Genomic DNA, 27787 nt, shown 5'->3' with positions numbered 1-27787 from the left:
AAACTTTATGTTCACCTTTTAGCTAATTAGTATGAGGCGGAAGGTTTGATGATAACGAATGATACATATTATGTATTATGCTGGTGAACCTCACAGCTTCACAACAATTTTTTTCACCGTTGGTCTATTGTTGCCACCAAGATGATGATGATATCAGTAGATTGATGACTCTATACTGATTTCTTTGCTAATAGCTCATCAACTGATTCAATAGTATGCATTATATGCACAGCGGGAGCTCCAATGCTTTCTCAATCATCCGTTGTGCCCTACAGAAGATCACAGGCACATCAAGTACAACAGAGCGGTCTCTTACGTAGTTGGAATAAGCGCTATAATGCAACAAAAATGCATAGTCTTATATGATGTTACTTTCAATACATTCGAAGAATGAATCTGTTATTACAATTAGTATAGGCCCTCCTAAGTAGGGGCCCTCCGTAACGTATATCTAATTACTTCATTTCGATAAGTCATAGAATGAGTTTGGAATTATTTTTTCAAGTGACATCACTACATACTTATTATAAAACAAAATCGCTTTTCTGTCTATCCCTATGTATGCGATCTTTAAAAATACACAACGAATTTTGATGCGTTTTTTTAATAGATAGAGTGGATGGTTCAAGAGGAAGGTTTTTAAGTATAATACATGTAGACCCTGTGTAAAGCAGGGGCGGGTCGCTAGTTTATTTTTATTTGATTTAATTTAAATACGAGTAATTTTAGCGTACTAAGTAGGTAAACAAACAAACAGAAAAAGCTTTCTCATTTGTATAGTCTACCTAAGTACCAATTTGTTGAGCCGTTTCATGATAATACAACTGTATACAAGTTTACTGCAAGTGAGTGTGGTGGCGAAACCTTACACCATTGCATGTATGCACCAAATAGCCAATCGAGGAAAACAAATGCAAAATGTGGAGCACTGCGAGAGGCAATGAAATTATGGTTTGGTTTTAGATATTTATTTTTCTAAAAGAATACAATTATATTCACTTATAAGAAAAATACAGAATACACTTTATAATAAATAAGCAGCAAGTGCACGCAACAGACAAGCTCGTTTCATTTATGTATTAAATGAAACTAGGTACAGAAAATAATGAAGTTAAAATAAAATAAAATAATAACAAACCGCTCAAATGCTATATTTTTTCAAATTCAAGTGTAGTTTTAATCTTAACCTACCCACACTGCAACTACAAAACCAGCAACCTGCTTGGCTTCCATTACGTAACGCTCAACAGTTGCTATCACAGTTGCTATGTGACCGGTTTTTTTTTTTTTTTTTTTCTTACATTACGAGTAGAATTTTTAATAAAAACGCGAGAATGTGAATGAATGAATGTGCTCGTACAATGAACCAGATTGATTTTTTTTTTTTTTTTTTTTTCACGAGAATTCTAAAAAGTGTTTTGTAATGTAGTGCTTTAATTTCTTTTTAAACGAGAAAAAAGATTGCGTATTTTTTATATCATTTGGCAGCCCGTTAAATAGTTGTGCCCCCTCGTACATTATATTTTTCTTGCCATAATTGGTTCTAGGTGACGGTAATTGAATATCGTAAGGTCTTCTTAAGGAACGCTTTTGTGATTGTGATTTTGTTATAAATGATAGTTGTGTGTGAATAGTTTTTCTTAATATTTTATGTACAAGTAAACATGTATTAAATTTATACATTTGAGCTATTGACATTAAGCCGGTTTTCCTATAGACTTCTGTTGTTGGTGTTAAGTAGGGAAATTGGAACAGTAGTTTTATAATTTTGTTTTGCGATGTTTGTAGTTTTTTCAAGTTCGTTTTGGGAGCGCTACCGTAAACTTCGATCAAATAATCCAGGTGGGGTTTCACTAAGGAGTTGTATATAGTGTACCGAACAGACATGGGGAAGCAGCGAACGTTGCCACGGAGAATAGACATAAGGGATGTTAATTTAGAACGAGTCTTTTCGATGTGAGGTTTCCAGGTGAGGCGGTTGTCAAGCGTAAGACCCAGATATTTCTCAGATTTTACTTGGTTTAATGGTTCGTTATTGATGGTTAACGGATCAAAATGGGAGATTTGCTTATTTTTGGCGCTAAATATTATGTAATTGGTCTTGGCTATATTTAGAGTTAATAAGTTACACTGAAACCAACCAAACAAAGCGTCTAAGTCTTTTTGTGCTACTTGCGCCGTAGAAACAAAGGTTAAATTACCGTTTTTCATGGAAAAATTATAAAAAATAAGTAAAAAAATTTAAGCAAACATCTTTGCATTTGTTTTAGAATAAAAAAATGTGACCTCTAAGCTCTCTCTTTGTAAAATTATGAATATTCAGTCAGATTATAATCTGACGTACCTACTTAGATTATAATCACGTTAGTTCACAATCTCACTGACGGAGTTCACAATTTCACGTTGACATTATCTACCTACTACTGGCGAAGTTTAATAACTTTCACACTAACACACTACGGTCTGCCTGCCTCATTATGTTTTAGCACACGCAAGATTCTAGCCAAATCTCATTATTAATTTTGAACTAACCCATAACTACAAAAAACTGTCCGCAAATAAGACATTAAGTGCAATTTTCAAATAACATGCGTAACAAATTGATGTCAAGCATCTCATTATTGATTTTGAACTAACCCTAACTACAAAAAATTGTCCGCAAATAAGACATTAAGTGCAATTTTCAAATAATCATGCGTAAGAAATTGATGTCAAGCGATGTCAAGTGAACATCGGTGACAGGGATGTGTGTCAAGCATCGCTCTACCACAGATAAATAATGCTAGGCTCTACACTTTAACGGTCCCGTAGCTCTACCACCACCATAAACATTATAATTGCGGGTTACAGTTAAAAGTTGGGTCATTAAAACATGAATAAGCGAAAACTTCGTGAGATGAATCGAGTTTTACTCGTACTATACTTTGATTATCCTACTAATATTATAAATGCAAAAGTTTAGATGTCTGAATGTTTGTTACTCTTTCACGCAAAAACTACTGAACGGATTCGATGAAACTTTACAGTATTATTGTTTATAACCCAAAATAACATAGGCTATAATTTATCTGTGACAAACTAAAATTCATACGGGTGAAGCCGCGGGCAAAAGCTAGTAAATAATATAATTAAAGACTTCATAGCTCAGAGGACTGACGCATCAAAAATTCAAAATGCTATGCCATAACAATAACTGTAGTAGCAGTTATAGCCATAAAACGTTAGTAGATTGGCGAAATCCAAAAATAGATTGGATTTTGACAACTTTCGATTGTTGCCAGTATGAACTGACGCAACACGCCTATGTTGAGACCAATAATAATATCGTTTATTTCTCACCATAACCGTTATACAAACAAGGTGGTTACTTATACATTTTACATTCTAAAACATAACTATGCTAGTTTACACTAAAACATTGGCTATGATGGGCTGACACCTGAACTAGGTAAGCTGTATCTCAAGTAGTCAGAATGTACGCACTATTACCGTTAAATGTTCAACCGTTTACTTATTTATTAAATGCGTGAAAAACTAACATTTGTGACTAAATATAAATACTATATTTTGTTACTATTTATTGAAATTAGGGCAAGAAAACTCTCTAAAAAACCTTTTAAAAAAGAATAAAAGCAATATTGGTGGATGGATAATTGATTGAAGGAGATGAAAGAGATTGTAAAGGAACGGAAATTTTATGAAATTAACATGAAATAATACTCTATTCCTTGCCAGTGAAAGGTCCTAAATGACTTTTTTTTTCTGTTTTTCTTCTTACAGATTTTTACATTATAAGATCCGTGAATACTCGTCGACGATGGCACGTCAAGTCGAATACAGCAGCGTCTTTTATTGTTGTATTATATTAGGAGTAATTTTGCAACAAATGTATTGTCCGATTTCTACAACTATGTTATAATGACGTGAAAAATTGGTGCCATGTCACATAGATAGTGCCATTTTTTGTACTAACTAAAGTATGGTGATGTTACTTGTGTATGTCATAGAGTTGATGCCATGTCACATAGAGTCGTTGAAGGCGTCACAGATGACCTCGTGTCGTCTCGTCATCAAGGTCACGAAGAAATCGCCATCGAGCGTAGGGCTGCCAACTTCTAACTACTTTTAAACCAACCTTGATTATCCGATATAGAAATCGACACCCTTGACTATAAAACATCTAAATCTATCAACATTATGATGACCTACATTGTAGACATTGTAGTAGGTACTACTCATGCCACGGGTTTTGTCTTTAATTACTTTGGTCTTCTGTCGAAAGACCTCATTCCAGATTCTATCCCTTATAGAGATCCCAATGGACATGACCATTTCTCGCTGAGCAATGAATCTATCTTAATCTATCTAATCTTCAGTGTTTGATTTAAAATTGATAGCAAATCTAAAAATAAACACTGCTTACAGAAACATTAAACTCCAGTTTATATTTTACTGTAAATAGGTTTCCTATCTGTGTGCTTACCATGAGTTTACATTTAAATTAGGTGTGCGAGGTGTACGAGCAAAAAAATGTATGAAAATTTTAGTTCTAGAAATTAGCCGCTAAGGGCGCTATACAATCTGTCATACATTTAACGTCATTTTTTTATTTTTTACGCAGTCGCTAACGAGCACACCTAATGTAAACTCATGAGCACACTGATCAATGTATGTTAATTTATCTAACTGCTATGAAGAGGTGGTAACCCTACGAGCCTATTGGTGCCGAGACTGACACACATTCATAAGAAAGTTGGATTGAGTAAATGCCATGCCGCGGATGGGCTTACAAACAACAGTGCGCACCTAAAACCTAAACCATATATTAAGAAATAGTACCAAGGTAACTAAACTCAATACGTGGACTAATATCAAATTGACTAAAAATCATGTTTAACAGTGTCAATTGACATAAGGGACCAAAATTGTTTGCATTTAATTACTTGAAGAAGGCATTCAAAGAAGCATTAAGTACAACTCTCCAACTTTTTACATGTAGAACCAATATTTTAAGGTCTTCGCGTATTGTCCAACAGTACACTATCTTTGTAGAGACGAACGTTTTATTTTATTTATATGTATTATAAACGTTTTACAGTTTTAATACTTATGACTATAATTTGTATATTTTAAAGACTGTAAACCCTTGAAAAGGAGGCTGACAATAGTGACTGAGTTTCTTGCGCTGCTTCTTCTCAGCACTGGCCCATTTATTGTCCTGAAGCAGTGGTAGGGTTAATATTGGGACGTCTAAAAGTGCTTTTAAAAAGCGTATTTGCAAAAATAAATGAGTTTTCTTTTTTTTTCAGAATCTACTTCAGTTCCAGCAATAGGTGAGTCCAAACGATTCTTTACCTTAAAATATCAATAATATTTACACTAATTTATGTTTGAAATGCGATGAATACAACTAAAATAACGTTTTTATTACGGCTGCTAACGATTTGGTTGGGTAACGGTACCTATTTGATGGAGGCTTAGCGCTCAGACGCTCTCTCACTACGCTAATTTATTTATATAGCATTCGCCGGCGGCGCCGCTCGCATAATAATTATTGATTGGAAACATTATTTACTTACTTAATTAGGAATAAGTTCATGTGAACTGGTAGGTAATGATTTTTTTCTACACAAGTGGCTAATATCGTGGTTAATGTACAGCATCCATGCTTTGCAACGTGCATTAAGCATAGTAAATGGGTATTCAGCTGAGGTCACAACCCTAGTGTCAGATTTTATAAGAACACTGCCAGTACTGACGATTTAATGTGCTCTGAAATACGAAATCAGTTTGATTGCCTGAAATGTATTTTTAAACAAAATTGGGTATTCTAGTTAATTAAAAATTAATCTAATTGAATGTATTTTTTATAAGCTAATTATTATCTTTTATAAGATTTTAAACTTTCGCGTTCCATTTCAACTAAAATAGAAAGACACGGGTCTTAACGCGATATTTATGACTGAGTTACATTATGTAAAGGTAAATGTCGCGTTAAGAACCGTGTCTTTCTATCTTTTTATCTTCAACAAAATTATCATCTCGGTCTAATATTGTATTGCATCCTCAATTTGTAAAAGAATATAAATGGTGGCAAATCCAACGTAATGCAAGTAGATGTCATTTTGCAACAGAACGTTCTCGTGTGCTGAAGAGTGCACTCAATTACATACACAGGTCGTGGAACTCCAAGTTACCGGAATAAGTGAAAGTAAATAAAAATCTTGTAAAACTAAATGAAAAGAGAATATTGCACGTTAGTTCATGTGTGGCGTGGGGTTACCATAATATAATTATAGCAAAAGCGTATAGATTACTTGGATTTATTTTGCGTCAAAGTACTGATTTTAAAAATGCTAACACGTTAATTTTACTTTATAACTCTTACGTTCGCTCTCAGTTAGAGTATGCATCGCCTGTTTGGAACCCGATGTATTCCAAGTATATTAACATGTTGGAGGGAATTCAGAATAAGTTTGTAAAACGTTTAAAATACAGGTTTGGGAACTTTGATTCCAATAAAATTGAATCCTTACTGGTTCGCCGAGAGCACAAAGATCAAATATTTTTATTTAAAATACTCAACGGATTAGTCGACTCTCCTTTCTTGTTAAGCAGTCTGGCTCTGAAATGTTCTAGACCTGGCGCGAGGCGTAAGTTCACGTTTTCAACCCCTGTTTGCAAGACTAATTACAGATGTAACAGTTTTCTTATAAGAGCTAGTAATAAGTATAATGATGCTTACAATGATATCGACATATTTCATTTGAAGTTGGCGCAGTTTCGTCGCCTATTGAAGGGTTTATAGATTTCAAACTTCATTATTATAAAGATTTTTTTTAATCCACTATTAAGAATGTAAGGTTTTGTTGTGCATTTTTTATATTTTGTGATTTTAAATTGCTCGCACTCTGCATAACTTTCGATTAACTTGTAAAGTTTATCTGTGGAAACTGATTAGGCTACTGTACTGTTTTTATTTTTTAAGTTCACATGTATAAACTCATGCTGTTTGTTTCCTTAATAAAGAAAAATAAAAAAAAAATAAAAAAAATACTAACTCAGGATTTGGCTCTTTTGGTTTTTAGATCTGGTAACCTTGTGGCTTATTATGCCCGTTTGCATAGTAATGACTTTTTTGCAACAAAAAAGAGTTTGATGCTGTTAGACTTGTGCTTTAGGGCCGTGCACAAAATCAAACCATAAGCAATAACTGTCCTCTAGGTTTTCTGGATGAGATCCCTTCACATCGATAAGACCGACTATAAAAATTGTGGCATCTCTTTTGGGTATTTCTTTCTTTTCTAGTTTGGTGTGGTGTACAATAGAGTGTTTATCTATAGGTATATCAAACTAGTTCATACACCACGACATGTTGCATGTTTAATACAGCAGATGAGACAAAATTTAAATTTCTAAATTATTTATTCGTAATATTACATAGTCTACATCCATAATAATTATGTAATTTACACGCCAAGGCGCGTCAGTAACAAACCTAAACTATGTTGACATCGTTGACATTGGCGCTAGCACAAAAAGTTGAAATCGTCAAAATTGAATTCGCAACGTTAACAGACAAAGCCTTCATGGCTGCTTACAGCTGCCTTGAACCATTTCCTAACAACAATGCTCCTGCAGTCTCAATGTCAGACAGCAAAGGTTGATGCCATTTCCAGTTTCAATTTAGTTACAGTCAGCATCGATTTTAAATACTGTCCTCGACGTACGACGAAATACCTAAGTGCCTGAAAACATTGTCACTTCACTACGTTTGAGACTTCGAACTTCTACCACACTTCTACGTAGTATTTATTGCTTAATTGTTATTTAAAACCTACTTTGATATTGAAATCTCCATTAGTGCTGTCTTGATAATGCACTTGTACTGTGCTTGTACCGAGATAGTATTAAACTCTATACGACTCCTCATTATGAAACATAGGTAACGAGGTCTACCTATAGTAGGGTACCTACCTCCTTGGGTTTAAAAAGTTATGCATTCTCTGAGCACATTGAAAGTATTATATTTTATTATATATTATTGCATTCATAGGTTTTACTGATTTTACATCTTATTTCGCGTCAGTAATAATTATCTTCTATCACTCTGATTTAAAGTGTACATAAATATTAAAGGTGACTTTTCATTTACGAAGATACCTACTCGAAATTCGGCTTCGTTTTTAATAAATAACCCAAATTAACGAAGGTCATTCATTCTGGCTGAGCAGCAATAGACAAAAACAAAACGAAAACCAGACAAAAAGTACTAAAATCACAGTTTCAACTTAATGACTGACATACAACTGTATCTGCCGACCACAAACATTAGACGAAATCTAACTTAGCTGTAAATATAAGTAATATTAGCCATTACCCTCATAATCTTAAGAAATAAAACAGTGCTATAATACCGCTTGCATGCTATGTTACTTTCTGTCCAAAACGTATTGATTTCGCTGTAACGAAAATATAACTCTTTCGTTACAGCGAACGAAAGAGTTATACCTATTTTCGTTACAGCGAAATCAATACGTTTACCTACATAACTTTATGTTCTCGCGTAGTGGCTCTACCAAACGATTACTTCTTTAAAGTTTTTATCTACTTACATGATTAGACAGAATAACTATGGGATACGGAATAGAACAACGTATGAACATAAGCTTAGAGAATCGGAAAATTAAAAATAACCGTGGTCGTTCACAAAGTCTTGAACGATAGTTTACTACAATTACAAGCGGTGTTAGGATCTCTATTATAGTACTGTTTTTGTTTTTATTAAAATTAGCTTGAATTATTAAGTAATATATTGAGGCTGTTCAATAAAATAATTTCCACGCGTAAACTACAATACTTATAAATTCGTGAGCTAAAATGCAATGCAAAACAGTTAATGTCTCATAAGTAGAGTTACAATTTGTTTTGTATTAAACAGCCTCCAATTACTACTTAGTACCCCCTGGATGTGTCAGAGAATTATGATTATTTTAATATTAATTAAACAGTTACTAATAAGTTACTTCAAAATAAAAACTCATCGCTATTGGTGACTTCGCGCCATTTTATTTTCGATTTTTGACCGTAAATAGTGATGTGCACACAGTATCCCGAAAATACCGGTAAATTGATTTTTGATTAATTCTATGTAGACTTTACGTTTAATTTTTTATGTTCAAAAATAAATAATTAATTGGCCATTCTTTGGGGTATTCTATACACACCCAGAGAGTAATCTTAACGAGTTTTTATTAGAGGAAAAAACAAAACAAACCTTCTCCATCCTGTCATGGGCTTTTTCCTTAGATCATCCTCACTTAGACCATAAAGGCCTATACACGCTAGGAACCACGCAGTTACTATTAAGTAACATATCACTATCACTCGAAACGGTAGCAATATGACTGTGAAGATAGCAGTCTGAAACAAAGAATAAAGAACTTTAATAAAATTGAATAAAACATAAAACGTTGAATCCTAAGAAGTGGAATCGATCGCAATGCGGCTACACGAACAACGCCTGAGACTTAAAAAGTTTTATTTGAGAAAAGAACAGTTAGGTACGAAGAGATGGTGAACTTATCTGCATTTTCTTTAGTTGCTTGAAAGTAACTTATTTTGCAATCAACGGGTAACAGGTTTTCAGCTTTATTAAAACTGAATTAGGCTACATCTCTTTCACAAATCCCTTTAAAATCTATGTGACTCATTCATGAAAAATACTGCTCCGTACTAATAATTATTAATGACAATAATATTTTTTTTAAATCATTACCATCAATATCTGTTAGTGCTATAATAAGTCACGAAATTTCTTCTTCTATTAAATTAATGGTAATTTCATATTTTTGTATGTAAATGGGTTTACCCATACGGTACATGCGAACTTTATCATTGCAGTTATGAATGTTCATTTGGGTATCATGTAGGTTAGGTTACATGAATTATTTATTAGCCAAATGTAAGGATTCAATCAATGAACTAATCCTTTGTTTGCTCTAGCTAAAATTATTCTATCTTAAAAACATTATTTATCACAGCCTACTTGATGACTGGAATCAATAAAAACCACTTTCATCCACAAAATATCTATATTCATTCAAATTATAAACTGAACACCAAAGTAAAATCAGTTCGCGGTAATTACATAAAGCTTTCATTGCTCTGTAGGCTGTTCACATCGTTGAAAAATCAATATTTGTTTTGTCTCTAAGATCGCTTGGTTGGCTGACCGCTTACGCTTTAACAAATCCATTGGATGACGGAACTTTCACTGCTGACTCTCATTATTGTAGCGTTACTTGTAAACATTTTATTATAATTATTATAACCAACTGTATTTCTGCCATGTTTGAAACTGCTCTCATTCTCAACCAATTTGTAAATCCAGCTTTTGAATAAGGCTTGATCTGAGATCGAAAAATATGAGAATCATTAGTTGTCATGCTCGTCATTATTGTATTGCATGTACAGGATGTTTCAGACGGCCACGGCAGAAGATCATTTGATAATCATTAGCGCACTTGCTACTCTGTTATTGGAAATAAATCACTTCCTCGTTCATCTTCATGTAACGAGTTAAAACCTAGACTTTCACCTCAAAGTTCAAATGTCTAACATTACAATTTTTTAGAAAGTCGAAATCACTAATCAAAATTCTTCTAAAATTTTATGGTAATGGAGACGAAATGGGTGTAAAGTTGAAAAATTTGACTTCATTAGATGTACGTTTCTCTAAGCATGTGTTTTTGGCACACGTTTTAATAAGAGAATTCTGTTTTCTTAGTTTTATTATGCTGTTATGATTCATTTGGTACGTAACATTACTGGTAAATGGGTTATCTGCAAATACGCCTGAGGGCTAAACAGATGAATTATGAAATATGTATATATGTATAATAATTAGCTATGTTAATTATAATCATCGTAATTGATACCCAGTCTTACAGTTTTCTTATTCTTCTCAGAACAATTATGCAATGTCTTAATCATCTTCAAAGAATCAGTGTCCAAATTGTTTACAGATACCAGTTTACCAAAGATTTAAGTCCTAATTATCCCCAATTTGAAGCTTTCGTGTACCAGGTAAAGTTTAAGACAGTCAGTTCACTGATTGAGTTTTTTAATACTTAAAAAGATTACACTGTTGTTTTTTTTAGCATTCAGCGTAAAATTTAAGAAAAGTACCCAGATGAAAATTTTGCTTTTACCACTAATATCGTCGTATGATTCCAATCCATCATTACCAAACATTTCCATAGTCGTTGATTGTAGTCAAACATCGCGTCCCCAAAATGTGTTATGTAAACACTGGATGTTTGGCACTTGCAAAGGTCATTGTCGGCGTCAGAGAGTAATGATGTAAAGTCCGTGGAACCCGCATGGTTCTCTTATCTATTTGTATTTCATTCACAAAATCCCCGTTATATTTTAGTAGCTAGGTACTCTCTCGCATACTTCTGTGATTAACTTTTTTAAATACATAGTTAATTTCACTCTTTTTAGAAAATTTTACAATTAATAATGACGTTTCTAATTAATTCGTTGCATCATTTTGACTCAACTAGTAAAATTTAACTCACGCACATTTACGTCAGAATGGTAGAGGACATGCTGCATGAACAATTTGAATGAGTCAGTTTTTAAATAATTTCCTCATGCCTAAAAATTGGCTACCTAGCTTTAAATTGATGCCATGTTCTTGGCATAAGAATGATGACTTTTCATTAGTCTCAGGGCACTTTATACATTTTCAAAATTAAATGATGCAACATTTCCAGTTTTCCCGATTTGATTCCTTAGTCGCTACCCTACCTGACGCGTGCACGCGCTATTTCTTGACACCAGTCACGAGTCGTTATGATCGTGCCAAAGAGTTGTTGCCATAATCTTTATTTCGCTTTCACTTTCCTTCTACATTACGTCACATTAAGTATAACTTTAAGACCAACATCCAGCGTTCACATTAAACCGTTTTTAGTAATTATTTCCTGTTTAACTATTACCTCAACGAACACAGTAGATATCTGCACTGTTCGGCGAAAGTTGATGTCTTGTTATGTTTATGATGTCTACTTGATTTATTGAACGATAAGGTAGACCCAATCAATGCCTAAATAAATATTTTATGTAGGTACTCAAATAACCTTCTTATTGATATCCAAATTTGAGAACTCCATACAAACAGGGACCTATCTAGATCATCTCAAAAATTTCTTCTAAAATATTTATATTCTTGAGCTCAAAAAATATTTCAACTTTTTAATGACGTGGGTTAAATCATGTTTCACCGTAATTCTCATTCAAACAAGTTTGCATTTTACGTTTATCAGCATTCTTTGTAAAATCTTTACTGGCAAAAAATCTGTCCGACTTTACATTGTTCATAGTTATTTAAATTTTTGGTCGGTGCTGACTTTAGTGTTAATCGATTTTGAAGTTATACTTTTTCTTAGTCATTTTATTTATCATAATTTTCGAATCAATAATTTGCCAAATCACAAAAGCATAATTTTCTCAAAAAGACCTGTTCATTTTTACAGTTAAATAAATAGTAGGGTGCGTAAGTGCTTTTTGAACGTCATGTTTTGAAGTTCTAGTAGGTAGGTTATTTTTTTATCTTGTAAAGTCAATAAATTTTAACGGCAGGTTTTTAGCATTAAAATTACAAATTCGCGTAAATTACCTATATTTAATTTTCAACTTATGTGAAAAACCCGTTTCGGCAGTCAGCACAACTCAATCTTCCGGTTATTTATTTCGTACCTACCTATGCGACGTGTTTCTGTTACGTATCTCGTCCAACTAAAATTTTCTGTACATTTTCATTTAATTTTGTTTGTTTAGATAATGTAGTTTTTTTTTAAGTTTTTTTAATGTAGTTTTGTTAATTTTTATGGTATAAAATATTCTACATAAGTCATCAGTATGCTCTGTACTGACACATTGAATCGTTTTCCCTGAGGATTTTCATTAGATGGGGCATTATTGTAATTGCTCAAGGCTATGTTCTGTTTAGTATTCAATTCAGGATCATCACAAGGTCCTGCAAAGACGTAACCCAACCAAATTGGGTTTTGAAACAATATTTGTTAATCGTATAATTTGAATGGCTCCATTATTAGCAACACTTCTTGAATTAATAAATTATTTTTCTTTGTAGGTACTTTGTAATGTACTACCTACATTCTGATTTGAATAATTTTTCTGTTTGTTTTTATCTTCGGGATTGTTTGTATATTTTTCTTATTTAATCATTATTTTCAATTTTCCCATCCCCTTAAATGATTGCTCATCTCGAGTCTGCGCAAAAAGAGCCTCAAGCTCCACGTTCAACTATTTACTAATCCATTTATGTTTCCTCTACTTTCTAGCAGGACAAATAAAATAAAATTACCTTAATTTTATCAAACGTGTTGTCTAGTTCCAATTTGTGAACGAAAGGGTTCAGTATTTCGGCTCGCATGCCGTCAGACGAGAAAGCGCCGGTTTCACTGTGCATTTTGCCATTCATTTTGGAGATGACACTTTTTATTCCTTTTTTTAATTTTGAAAATCACACAAAAAACACTCCTCTGCCATCATACGAAACGGAGAACTTTATTCATTTAAGCACTCCTTTTACCGAAATCTGTGACGTGTTTATATCGAAATAAATCGCGACGAAGACGGACGTACATTCTCCATCTGAAGAAAGTCGAGACTGCTGTTTTTTGAGGGCACTCAGCGAGGGCAACCATTGGTTCATGTTTTGACAGATAACCGATTGCAATCGACCAGTCTCCGATCATATCCGAGCTTCCCCGAATGTACACGAAGTTGTTTGATAAAGCTTATATGAGAAAGAAAGTTAAATCATTTTTCTCTGCTATACAACATTATCGTAGCAGAATAGTGTGAACTACGAGTTTTATGTATTTTTTTAACTTCGTTTTTGTTACTATTTAATATTAGTCTAGGTGTAGGACAGTTAACCGGTTTTTAACTAGGGTACTGCGTACATCCCTAGTGTCATTGCCCCTTAAAGTTATTTACGGAGCTTGTTTAATGCACTATATAATTACTGTCTTTTTGATTACTAAATAAATTAAGTACGCTATCTATATCTCATCTTAAAAAAAATATGTTTATCCACGTTAATTCAAAAACTAGTTGATGAAATATATATATATAAGGGAGACTTAATAAATTATTGATTTGAATTGTATTTTGACTAACTGCTTAAACTTTATTTTACTGTCACTGTCACTACTGTGCAGCTGCTGTCAGGTGTCAGCCATTGCTTGCAAAAACGTCATTTCAGAATTTTATTCAAGTTTCGGCTGTGTTTTTTTCTGATTTCGCGGAAAACGTGCGATATTTACAGACCGCAGTAAACCTGCTGTCTGAAAAGAAATGTTTCCCATATAATGGAAGATAAAATACAAAAACAAATCGTCGATTATTTTTCATTTTTTGAAGAATTCTACAATACCTCAAAAGCGTGTTTGAAAAATTGCCAGGACTGCGCAATATCTATAAATAAACTAATAAAACGCTGCAGAAACGTGCAAGAGTAAGTAAAACTTTTGGTCATTAATTTTTGCAGAGCTATAAATGTTTGCCAAAACGTTGAGTGAATTTCGCTGACTTCAATAATCTAACCTATTCTCGGTTGTTACGGTTTCTTTTGTGTGTGCATTTGTTACTGTTTATTACTGAACTAATGGTGACTACACTATTCCATGTCTATTAGTCGTCAGCACAAGGAATTTTAATATTTACTGTGTTAATTTTTACTTGTATTTTATCAAGTCATATTCTATCTGATCTCTAAAACATGTTATTTTAATTTTTGTTATCGATTATAACATCTTATAAATCGCACATTGCTTGCATTATATTTTAATTATTACATTGTTTGTATTCCAGAGCCGAGCTATCCAAAACACCTTTACATGAATTTGAAGATCTGCAGCCCAGACTATCTCTTTTATTACATAACAGAATATCTGAAGACATTCTTGAGATTAGGTGTGAACTGTAAGTAAAGCCATTTCTTTATTTAAGACTACAATAGGGGTAGAAAATATAAAAATGCAAATAATTTTTGCTATGCAAATGAATGCTAATGAAAATAATAAATGACAGGTTTCACATCATTATTTTATCTTTGATATGCATAATGTTTCATTATCTACTCCATTTTTTATCAGTTTAAACTGATATTGATACACTTACCCAAAAAAATATATTTTTAACCCATGTTCATTTTATTTACAGATCAAAGGTGGAAGATTTGTTCGATAAACTCTCAGTCAAACACGGTGCACTATTAGAAAGTTGTAAAGCTATTGACTTAGACACGACCACTTTATTAGTGAAAGGAACACCTCTACAACCACCGCTGAAACAGATCCTAGAGTTCGTCGAAGACACATTAACGTTTGGAGGAGAAATTTGTGCTCAAATCGACACAGCTCTAAATGTGTTAACTTACAAAGGCTTGAAGGCTGACTCTTTAGTAGAAAACTTCAAAATCACTACACGCTGGCAACAGCGCATCTCTGAAATAATATCTTACACATCATTCTGCTCTGAAAACCAAATATAAACATGGATCTCCTAGATTCAATCCTTGGCTCCATGCAAGCACCGCCAGCAGCTAGCGAAGCTCAGAAAAATGCCATGAAAAAGCAAAAAGAAGCCATGGAACGAAAGAAAAAGGAAGAAAAAAACATGGTTAATAAATTCCGTAAGAGAGTTGAAGAGAAAGTAATTAATTTCATAAAGGACGGCTCAAAGACATATGTTCAGTTTGAGCCTATGGAACAGATGTACCGCGCAATTATCAGAGAGGTTGCTGAAACTGCCGGATTACAGGTGTTCTCGTTTGGCCAGGAAGGCATCGATCGATATGCTGTAGTGTATACCAAAGAGAAGGGACCATCTCAAGATGAATTGACTGTACGAAGAGCCGGTGGCATTTGGGATGAGGAAAAGGCAGCTGAAATGGCTCAAAAGCATTTAGAAATGCAGAAACAAGCTGCTTTGGAGTCTGAGGAAGACAAAAATAGAAAACGTAAACATGGAAAGGACACTGAACTCAGCGGTACTTATTATAAAGAAAAGTATGCTCACCTCATTGGTCACGATGCAGCTGTGCAAGCCGCACAAAAGACTAACATGAATAAAAGTTACGGAGAAGTTCCAAGTGAGAATAAAAAAGATCAGCGCTCTATAGAACAGACCATGGCCGATATAAAAGCTAAGAAGATGAAGAAAGCGGAAAACGACAAAGGTATTTTAGAGAATGTTGATACTTAGCTATTTACTATTTACATTTCTTTTTGATAGCATTACTTTAGTTGAATTTTTGCGGTGACGTTGGTCATTTAAATAAGCAATATGAGCAGTTTTTATTAAAATATGTTTTGACATTACTTCCTATTAATAATGTGTCGCAACTTGACTTTCCTAGCTCATGGTACGCAAGTTTAGCATGAGTAAGTACGCTTACAGTGGTCAATTTACATTGAACTGGAATGTCACACTTGCGTACTCTTATTAGGCCTAATATCCACTATTTTAGTGTAAAAGCAATATCTTCCATAGTAAGTAAGATATTGAATTTGAAAAACTTTCTTTCAACTTTCAATCCAATTTTTTGTATTATGTTATCACTTAAAATGGTGCCTTTACTTGGCTACAAACTAAAGATTAAACGTTACTAATGTTTTTGTCTGAAGTCCATTCTTTGTGGTTTTTTTCAACGTAAAATAAGCAGGGAACCAATCCCAAAGAAAATGCGTATTGCATATTGTACCTTATTATTTTAGCTCTAAGCCTTATTATGTTATAAATATGAAAAGCACAGACAAGTTGTGCTTTCAGTTGTTTTTTATTACTTAGCATTCTTTATGCCTATGGATTTAGTTCAAGGAGTGTTTTACACACGTAATGTAACATTCAATACTAAAACTTTGATAAAACATGTGTGACAAAAAATCTATAGGCATCAGAACCCTAGCAGTACTGTAATGTGAACTTGATTAATTTGTCACTACTTTACAATACTTTATACTCACGACGAATAGTCACGTTCTTTGCCCGTCTACTTGTATTTTTAAGGATTGCTTAATTTAATTATACTTAGCAAAAATATTTTTAGAGAAAAATGTGTAAATTATTAACGCATACCGAGAATGTATTTAAAAGCCTAACTACTTAATACAATATCCTTCCTATAAAGCCATAGTATAAAATTAGTACAATAACGTAACCTGTTAAAAAAGTGTTAATGAATTATGTTACTTAACATATTTATAGCAGACAGAATTTATTTTTGTACCAGCAACGTGTTAATAAGACTGGAATTTCGTTTAGATCGCGTAGGTAGATAGTTTAATTAAATAAAGTGTCTCAGAAATAACACATTTTTTCAATCTTCCCAAACTTTATTTTCTTCACATAGGAATTCTACTTTTTTATCGTTGACACAAACTTACTTTCTACTATAGTCTGGTCCGGGAGCACGTAGAATTTTGTCCAATGACCCCAAGCTATCTATCCTTATTGCTTGCGCGTAATTATGTGGCTGTCGCGCTCGCACACTCACTGCGGGCACCCGTCCCACAGTCGCGACAGCAATATAATTACGCGCGCGCGAGCGATAAGGATGGGTAGCTTGGGGTCATTGGACAAAATTCTACGTGCTCCCGGACCAGACTATATTAAGAATGTATTTAATTCGAAAGGTTTTGTAAAAAACAAAGCTTTTTTAGAACGTTTATTTACCATCAACATGTATTATTATCAGGCTTACATTGTATTACATAGAAACAACAATCGAGGCCTCATACGACTTCGTAAACTTTAGCTAGTAGGTAATTTACCTATACATAATACCTAAACACACATTTAACTAACTAAAGACAACAGCTGTAATAAAAAAAAACATTTTGGCTGAGCTTTTCATAGATAGGTAAAAATTAAGAGGTATTATAGTGTAAATTCAACTTTTAACAAAGATAGGAAATATCTAACCTCTTAGGGAGACGAATAAAAATAAATAAGTAGTATAAAATATGTGACAACTAATTTAAAAATAAAATAATATCTTAAGTAATTTTTATATTTTTTTACGTTTAATCGACATTACTCACATCAACCTACCACAAAATGGCGACATTCTGAAAAGATGAGATGATGAGATGAGAGAACTTACATCTCCTGAAAGTCCTTACTTTATGAATATTTATTTATAACATTTAGAATCGATTGAGGAATTCCATCATTTTGTGATAGGTTAATGTGCTGTCGGTTCAAATAATAGCGATCCAAAATTTGAATTTTGTAACATAATAAATTCACAATTATGTAGGTAATGTTTGAACAACACATTTTGTAACAATAATGTTACACGGACTGTCACACTCATTATTCTTAAAAAAAAACAATCGGCAAGATATTTTTATGATATGATATTCTACAATTAAATAGATATCTTTGTGCGCTTCTATCATAACTCGAAGCCTTATAAATATGGACGCAACCCCGCAACCATGAAACATACGATATTTATAATCACCACACATTATTCCAGTCCTTTACATTACAAGCTCATCATTCACGAAACAAATTAGAACATAAATAAAATAACATTAATATTTAATTTAGCTTCTAAATAAAGGACTGGAATTATTAGAAGCCGCGCGATAAGATTTAAGCTTAGTGAACTACATTTTCTCTGAAAACATTGAAATCTGATTTATCCAAAAATTGATATTTATTATAGTCATCGGTTAGGTTTAAATCGGATTAAATATTAATAAATAGGTAGATACAACACATTACCTATTTTAATATTATTTAAAGTTTGTAGCTTTTCTGCAGAACGGAACTAAAACTGAATCTGAATTCTAATGCATAACTTAAATCGTCCTAGTGAAACGTTTACGTTTTGTTTTGTATGTGCGCTTACAAACAGGAACACTAATTTATTATGTAATATTATGACATCGGATTATTGTGCGATATGCATAAGATTGGTTAAAGTTTAATAATAATAATAATAATAATAATATTTCTTTATTGCACAAAACTTTTACAATGGTAGTAACACAATTTAAATATAAATAGTGCATTGCTGAAGGAGACACAGAGTAAATATACAGAGGTTTCCAAACTAGGCCAAGCCTGTATCTTGGAAAACCAATAAAATTAAGTGTGTAACTTGCAGAGAAAAGGAAAACCAGCGTACAACAATGCAATTTCCGGTGCAAAAGAAACATCATGAGTAGCCTAAAAACATCAATTTATCAGGTTTTCTGTACTTAAATAATCCAGCGAGAGTAACCACTTGCTTAGGGCTATCTTTGCTTCCGAAACAGAACAAGACTTTATATTACAAGAGCTTGCTGCCTTATTATAAATACGCGCCTTAACATAGTCACCAAATCTGCTTGCAAATCGAGAATTTACGGAGGGAGTGGGGATTTTGAATACGCGCTTTTTAGTGAGAGTATTGTATTCATCAGATGAGATTAATCGTTTGTGGGCAATCAGGGTGGTTTTAAGGATGAACAACTGACGCACTGTAAGAACCTGAGCCTCCCTATAGAGGTCCGTTGTAGGGTATCTAAAAGGTTTCTTGAGCATTATTTTTAAAATGGATCTGTTTGCTCGTTCAGCTACCAGGAGTGAAGTCTTGGCAGCACTGCCCCAGACTGAGACACAGTAACCAATCAAAGACACGATGAGCGCTTTGTAAATAATAATCAGTAACTCGAAGTTGGTTGTATCTCTAAGCTTCCTGAAAATACCTGATAGCTTTCTCAGACGTTTAGCCAGCTGCTGGATATGGATTTTGAAGTTAAGATGCTCGTCTATCATTACTCCCAGGTATTTTGTGACATTGATACGGCTAATGTAGTTACAAGTGCAATTTTGAGATGAGGACAGATCACAAGAATGTATTAATAGTTTGTTTTCGGAATTAGGACTGGACGCAGCCGTTTTATGAAAGCAGATGAAGTTAGTTTTAGAGTGATTTAGGGTAAGTAGGTTATATTTAAGCCATTTACAAATTAAGGACATTCCGAGCTCAGCAGAGTGAAGTGTGGAGGACCAATTATTACCATTGAACAGAACAACAGTGTCGTCTGCGTAGCATATCACCTCGGCATTTAAAAGGGGTAGATCATGAATATCATTCATGTATATAATGAAAAGGGTGGGGCCAAGTATGCTACCCTGGGGTACGCCGAAATGTATAGGTAGAGAATCACTTCTTAGTTGGCCTACCCTGGTAAATTGTTGCCTATCCGAAAGGTAACTTTTAAACCAATCCAGCGCAAGACCCCTCACACCCAAGCCCTCCAATTTACGGTACAGTATTTTTGTGGACACGGTGTCGAAAGCCTTGGCCAAATCCAAGAAAACCCCTACACATTGCTGGCCCTTATCCAGGGAGCCAGAGACAATCTCAGTGAGTAACGTGACAGCGTCTTCGGTTGATTTGTGGCGTCTGAATCCGAATTGTCTTGGGGACAGTAACTCGTTTTGCTCAATGAACCTGGTCAGGCGGTTATTGACAATTTTCTCCAGCATCTTGGAGAAGACACAGAGTAACGAGATAGGTCTGTAATTACCCGGTTTATCTTTAGGACCGTCTTTGTAAATAGGAGTTACCAGAGCAATCTTCCAGGATGCAGGAAAGCAGCCAGTTCCCAAACTCAAGTTGAATATGTGTTCTAAGGGTGCACAGATAATACTTCTAGCACATTTAACAAGAGCGGTACTGACTTCGTCTACTCCGGGCGCACTGTCAATTTTTAGTTGGGCAATCATATCAAGTATTTCATCTTGATCAGTTGGGTCGATGAAGAAGGAGTGTGCAGGTGAGTGTGTGTGCTTAACACTGGAAGCTAGATGGTCTTCAGTTTCTCCAGTCTGAGACATTATGTTATTTGCCAGTGACTGTCCGACGCCGGAGAAGAAAGCATTACATTCGTTTAAGGAAACCATAGGGTTATTTTTATCTGAAATTAGGTCGTTCGATTGCTGATTAAGTTTAGAGTTGTAAGTTTTCTTTATAGATTTCCAGAGAAGCCTAGAATCTTTGCTGTTTTTTAAGAGTTCTTCCCTTTCATAAGCTAGCTTTACCTTTCTTATTATGTCAACGTAGAAGTTTCTATACCTACGATATGAAATACTTAAGATTTCATCATTTGGGTTTTGTTTAAGTTTAGCGTGGAGCCTATCCTTGTGCCGTGAGCACCTAAGCAGGCCGGGGGTCATCCACGGCCTGATGACGAATCTCGAACGACTCAATTTAACTGTTTTGGAGTTCAGTTTAATTGATTCATTGATCTTTGCCATGAGCGCATCCACAGCTTCATTAACGTTAGTCATAGAATATAATGGGTTCCAGTCTACTTCCTCCAAGTATTTGCAAACTCCGGTGTAGTCAGTAATAGTTCTAAACCTGGCTTGACCATTGCTGGGATGCTTGGATTTGGTTGTGAGAGCAAGCATGGCGATCCTGTGGTCGGTGATATCAGCGTCGCATACAACACCGATGGCTTTGGTTTTGTTTTAACGAAGATGTGATCGAGACAGGCATCTAATCGAGTAGGTTTTGTGATAGCAGGTTCCAGACCATGCTCTGTGTAGCAACACAGGTAATCAGTTGATTCTGAACCGAGGATGTCGATGTTAATATCACCGGCCACAATGATGCACCGCTGGTCTTTCGTAGTACCGAGAAGTTCGTCCAGTGAGAACAGAAAGTTATTATTGACATGACTCGATTAGAAGCTTTAGCGATTAAATAACAATCAAATATGAAACGTGTTTAAACTTCAAATAATGTGTAACAGTTATAGGTTTATTCAGCATTATTTATTTAAATTAACAGCAGTACTTAAAGCAACTGAAAAATAGGTCTTAGTTAATATTCCTACGTTTATATACAAGTTATTTTAATACTACGTTACCTATTTGATATGAATATTTATAGACAATTAGAAAACAAAGTAGGCCGATGCGTTTTTAAAAGATTCAAATGTAAAACACTAAAAATAGTAAGTAAACTACTACATATTATATTTTTTATAAAAAGAATCAAAATAACAACGTGACTCAACTGGCCTTACATTATTTATGTATTATTTTATTCTACCCGCTAAATATCTAATCTAACAAGTAGATAACACAAGCTATAAACAACGATTTTACAGTACATAATGATATAAGTTCATAATTATTATGTATAAGACCGCCTATACTAGCAATATTAGTCAAAAAGATAACGGATTATTATCACATATTGTAGATAACCTTATTTATGCGTTAAGCACTTATACTTATATGAAATTAATTTAAATTTCGTATAATTTGCCATAAAATGGTTAAAAGTTATTTTATTGTCAATTCATTTACATTTCCGTTATGTATTTTTATAAATTATTTATTTTGATTTGATAAGTAATCCTCGTTTACTAAATATTTGAATCAAACTACCCAGTAGTTAATATAAATAAAACAGATAATATTTGCGTAACAATTTTATAAGTAGATATTTATCAAGAATAATAATAAAATCGTATTATTTATTGTATTTTTGGCATGCATATTATTTATATTTGTTTTCATTTTATTGTCTCCACTTTCCAAAAACCTTACTAAAATAAGGTTTACTATTATAATAGAACCGTAAAATGTTTGTAGGATATGGACAGCTTTTATATGATAATAGCTAATCGAATTTTTATCAAAAGTTTATTGTTACTATATAATAATTTTATTGTCCTTGTAAATATACTGAGATTTTTAACACATTTTATTCACTAGATCTAACACAAACTACATTATTATTTTGACAAAAAAGCTATTTTAGCTGCCTCGTCATAAGTTATTATCAGTTTTTTGTAACATTCAAAATATTCCAGTCTTCATAAAAAAGAGTAATTTCTCCGCTGTTCATAATAACATAAATTATAAAATATCACAACAAGTAAAACATTTTAAATGGAAGTTATCAATGTTCCTAAAACATAATAATATATGTATAAATAAGTGTTACTTATGCGAATATATCAAACTACTTTAATATTCATCTGTATTTTTGTTAACTATCAAAAAGTACAGATATGGAGGTGATACTCGAAGATATGGACAAATTATATTATTATTAGATGATATGTCATCCAGATATTATGTTTTTTTATTGATAAAATTTCAAGATTTCTAAACAAATAACTCTCAAATATAAATAGATCTTATGCTACGTAATTTTATTGTCACGTTTCGAATAAACAAATTTTAATATTATTCAAAAGCTGATAGTAGCAAAACCATCTTTAATTAATTATAAATATTCAATTAAGTATATTTTTACGAAATTTTCTACTACTACAATACAAATAAAAAATATCATAAGATCACTAATTAGCATCAGTGCTTATTGTAGATGTGAAATCATCTACTAAATTGTCATAATAAGTACCGTTGATTGATATTGATTGACACGATGTGTCTATCGGTATAACCATAGGTATAACTATATTTTTCTAACTGTTCTTTACGTGTTGACAGGAAACTTATAGCAGAAATAGCAATTAATTTACTATTTTGGATGGGTAACAGTAACAACTGTTAAGGGTAGATTAGCAAAAAGTTAATTTTCCAGTCTGTCTCGTAAGTAGAAATGCCTACCATATTATTATCTTACTGTCCTTGAATTCCTTGTGTCGTAATATGTAGTTATGTCCATTTAGTCAAAGTTTTGGGCCTTCCACACAATCTACCCTTTTAAATCTTGTCCATAACCAAATATGAGGTTGATAAAGTACAAATTTATAGTTACTCATATTTAATGATCACAAATTAGGAGTCAAAGCATTTTCGCTCAGACGTTACCTATTTGTTTGTAGTCTACAAGAAGGAATACGAGTACCTAGTGGTTAACTGAGTAGGATCCTACTGTGAAGCGATGCGGTAGAGTGTTTTTGTTACGTCAAACGTCAGCAAGTCTTACGATGTGCTTCAAATAGTTGGTGACACCCAATGTGGCTAATAACTTGATAACACAGCCTTATTCCAATTGCAATAAAGACGTGGCGAACTTATTGGCTATTTTAGGTGTCACTGACTAATTGACGCTGACTGTACATTCCGTGTCAGCTCTGTTACGTCACAGGGGTATCAACACACCTCTACTACAGGCACGATCCACCTCAAAGAAGTATAATATAGATGTGACAACAAAAAATAATGAATGCTCGAGATTCAAACCAAAATCTACTCATCATCATCAGTTTCGCAGCACCCCGGCCAGCAGCAGCTCTCGCTGCCGTCTGGCTTGGTGCAGAACAGTAATGTCTCAGTCGCAGACACGGGCCTGGGTTCGATGCCGTGGAAGTCACGCAACTCTTCAGCCGGGAACCAGGCGCGCTCCTCGTCGTCGATGATCGGGAAGCCGAAGTACCTGGAAGTTAACGGTATATGGATTGAGAACTTTTATACCTACTACGGTATAATACGTCATAGGTCACGATTACAGCGATGCGACTTCTACTGAAATACTGTCTTTTTCCAGCAGTGGAGACGATATTAGGTTGAAACAAAACGAATGAGCAGCGATGGCATACGGAATAGAGACGTGGTTACTTGCTATGGGCCTCATAAGAAAGCTCAAGGTTCCCTGCGTGATCGAACCAGGAGTGAGGAGATCCGCATGAAGACCGAAATATTTTTCTTATACAGTGATTGTAAAACTAACTAACTAAGGTTAGTCGCATTATAAAGGTAGCAGGAAGGCGCTGGACGCCGCTAACAACCGATCAATATGGAAATCATTGGGGAGGTCTATATTCAGCAGAAGACGTCCTATGGCTGAAATGATGCTGATAAAAAACTTACCTGCAGATAGCAAGTCCAGGTATCCACAGCACAGAAGACAGCACCAGCACCAACACAAGCATCACCGCCCACACAGGCCAGGGTTTCTTCACGGTGTCCCCTTCATTCTTCATCCAGGCCTCGTACCCTGACCCCTCCATGGCTAGCTCCGCGAAGGAGGATATCAGGATGGAGAGCATCGCCAGGGGAGACAGGTACTTCCAGCAAATGAGCCAGTATATCCCTGGACGCTGACCCGTCATGAGCTCTATGTCGTCGGCGAACCTGAAAAAGAAAGTGAATTTTTCAATATACGCACTTGGGTATTTATTTTTACGCAGTGCCATTTAGTCACAAACTGAAAATCTAACCAAACTGGGATTATAGGAACCAGACAAACAATTAGTGCAATTTTATGTAGGTAGATACTTTTTTCTTTTTAAAAATAATAGTAATTTGTATTGCACAAATTACTCCCGTTAGCCCCTCGTACAAAGCTAAATTATATGCTTATGTCACGAGTGGGCTTACCACAATAGTCGAGCGGCGGCGGGATTAGAACCCGCGTTCTTCGGATCACGAGTCAGCCAGTCCGACCCCTTCACTGTTCGACTATCGTGGCTTCTATTTAGAATCATCTTAATAATTATTATAACATGCATATTAAAATCAACTCACCTTTTCACACCATACACATACGCGATCCCCACACATTCGAAGAACGCTATGATCAGCAGCGGGAAGTTTCCACTGTACATGTCAAAGAGCAGGAATATGTAGCTGCCTGCTCCATGTGCGAAGCCCATAGACAAAAGGCAGCAGATCAGGCATAGACCACCCGTCAAATACTCCTTTCTCAGGTTCGGGAATAGCTTCATATCCACTATGGAGGTGACGACTCCTTCTAGAGTCCCGAATTGGGAGTCTATGCCCAGGGTGAACAGCATCAGGAAGAACAGAACCGACCAGAACTGCGCGCCGGGGAACTGGTTGATGGCTTCTGTGAAGATTATGAAGGCCAGGCCTGTGCCGGACGCCGTCTGAAAGTGTTTAAAACAAGATGTTAATTGATGAAAGTACCTACATGAAAAAATGAGACAGTGAGAAATTCAAATGTTTGATGTCCATATTATGAACAATATGTTTTTTTATAAAGAAGAAACTCGAAAATTATCAAAGATCACGGAACATACAAGGGGGTGATTCGGTTAGCCCTAGTAATATAATAATCTGCCTCTGGGCATTGACTTAACAATATTTTTGGGACATCCTGTATAAAAAGGTACCTACCTTAATCCAAGCAACTATTTCACTTACAAAAACCAACATCTGCGGTTGATCTTACAAAAGCTTTTGACCAAGTTAACAAACCAATAACTTCGTACGCTTATACTCGTAAAATACCTACAACCAAAGTACACTATAACTCCAGCAAAAGTATACGGTTACACACAATGTTAATTCTCATTATTTCCGCGGGGTAACGTTGCGTGGAATTTAATTATGAGTTTGAGGTATTACCCATTTGATTTTGGGAAACATAATAGGTACTCGTATGATGCGGCGTAGATACAATATTATGGGATATTGTATCCACGCCGTATGAAAACATTTTTAAGCTATTAAGATTAATGATCTGTTTTTACATACATACTTTTAATTCGCCATGGAAAGTTTGACACTAAAAGAGCAAAGAGCATGAAGGTTCTACATCCGGTATTTTCAATCTAAAAAATAACGTAGAATAGCACTTACATTATCCAATTCCTTCTGTAAATCGCACTCCGGCAAGTGGGGCATGACCAACTTCGTCAAGTTCCCGTTCAAATCCAATTCCACCAGTTGCCCTGCCTCGGGAAACGTCATTGACGCGTACGCCGGCCCGAAAACTTCCAACAAAGTCTCATTCCTCACGTCCAAGCACTTCTCGTAGACCATAGTGGCTTTGAAACCAATTATCGAGAAAACTACTATCCCAGCAAACATCGACGTTAAGCAATTCGTCATAGAGACCATTATCGCGTCTCTATAGCAGTTGTTGTCGACGGGATTGTACGAGGAAAATGCAATTAAGCCCCCAAACGCGAGGCCAAGCGAAAAGAATATCTGCGTGCCTGCTTCGAGCCAGACAACAGGGTCCAGAATCGTGTGCCATTTCGGCGTGAACAAATGTATCAGGCCGTCGCTCATGCCCTTCAAAGTTATGCCTCTGAAGAAGAAAATAACGAGGACTATGTAGGGGAAAGTGGCGGTTACGTAGACGACCTTCCCTGAGGACGCGATGCCCTTGATCATGCACATGTAGACGAGGATCCAGGCGATGACGAGGGCCAAGGCAATTTTGTAGTTGAAGCTTTGCGGGTGGTTGATGTCTTCTGAGATCTGAAGCGTGGTTCGGTACCAGAAGTATTGTGTGGGACTGCTCACCTGTAACAAAACAAAAAACGATCTTTAATATTCATCCGAAATCTTATCATTTTCACTTATGATTATTTTACTAAAAACTTCGACCGGTAAAGCCTTTAGAAGTCCACAAAGTGAGAATGGTACTTCCGGGAATCCTGAAACGATGTTGGTAAATTCTCTCTCCATACGAAAAAGTGAGGTAGACTCAGATTTTGAAATTACCTAGGTACTAAATTATAATCCATTGTCCGATAAATCTGGAAGGCAGATGTGTTTTATTAGAAGAGCCTTATAAGTTGGAGCTTTTATAATAATCCGATTTCTCAAGCGGCGACCTATTATGAAGCGGGACAAATTGACTTTTTACAAGCCTGAAGAAACAGATGGGATAAAACGATGTCTCCAACGTTTTAGATTAAGTAAATAAATAGCTTATAGCTAATCTAAAATTCTGTCACTGCCTTTGTGGTAGCATATTTAGAAAAATAAAGCATAA

At 34.6% G+C, this 27787-nt stretch overlaps 3 protein-coding genes across 3 annotated transcripts in view; 1 reads left to right on the top strand and 2 right to left on the bottom strand.

Moving 5' to 3' along the window:
- LOC135077344 (lysophosphatidylcholine acyltransferase) overlaps nucleotides 1–13712 on the bottom strand; it is a 49147-nt gene extending 35435 nt beyond the window's left edge. The window contains exons 1-2 of the mRNA XM_063971869.1: nucleotides 13400–13712; nucleotides 9278–9423 (exon numbers count right to left, since the gene is read on the bottom strand). Of these exons, the coding sequence (XP_063827939.1) occupies nucleotides 9278–9423; nucleotides 13400–13516 (263 nt within the window). The 5' untranslated portion in view covers nucleotides 13517–13712. The remainder of the gene's footprint in view (nucleotides 1–9277; nucleotides 9424–13399) is intronic.
- Nucleotides 13713–14270: 558 nt separating this feature from the next.
- LOC135077704 (sperm-associated antigen 7 homolog) lies at nucleotides 14271–17413 on the top strand. The gene is made up of 3 exons (XM_063972274.1): nucleotides 14271–14557; nucleotides 14914–15024; nucleotides 15265–17413. Exon 3 carries the CDS (start codon nucleotides 15598–15600, stop codon nucleotides 16306–16308), a length of 711 nt encoding a protein of 236 aa, XP_063828344.1. The 5' UTR covers nucleotides 14271–14557; nucleotides 14914–15024; nucleotides 15265–15597; the 3' UTR covers nucleotides 16309–17413.
- Nucleotides 17414–24285: 6872 nt separating this feature from the next.
- LOC135077342 (sodium-dependent neutral amino acid transporter B(0)AT3) overlaps nucleotides 24286–27787 on the bottom strand; it is a 41839-nt gene continuing 38337 nt past the window's right edge. Inside the window, exons 2-5 of the mRNA XM_063971868.1 lie at nucleotides 26641–27312; nucleotides 25564–25925; nucleotides 24907–25170; nucleotides 24286–24472 (exon numbers count right to left, since the gene is read on the bottom strand). Coding sequence (XP_063827938.1) covers nucleotides 24286–24472; nucleotides 24907–25170; nucleotides 25564–25925; nucleotides 26641–27312 — 1485 coding nt within the window. The remainder of the gene's footprint in view (nucleotides 24473–24906; nucleotides 25171–25563; nucleotides 25926–26640; nucleotides 27313–27787) is intronic.

Source organism: Ostrinia nubilalis, chromosome 13 (genome assembly GCF_963855985.1).
Source record: "Ostrinia nubilalis chromosome 13, ilOstNubi1.1, whole genome shotgun sequence".
Lineage (NCBI taxonomy): Eukaryota > Metazoa > Arthropoda > Insecta > Lepidoptera > Crambidae > Ostrinia > Ostrinia nubilalis.
Note: the sequence above shows the minus strand (reverse complement) of the source record. Positions and strands in the feature narration are given on the sequence as shown.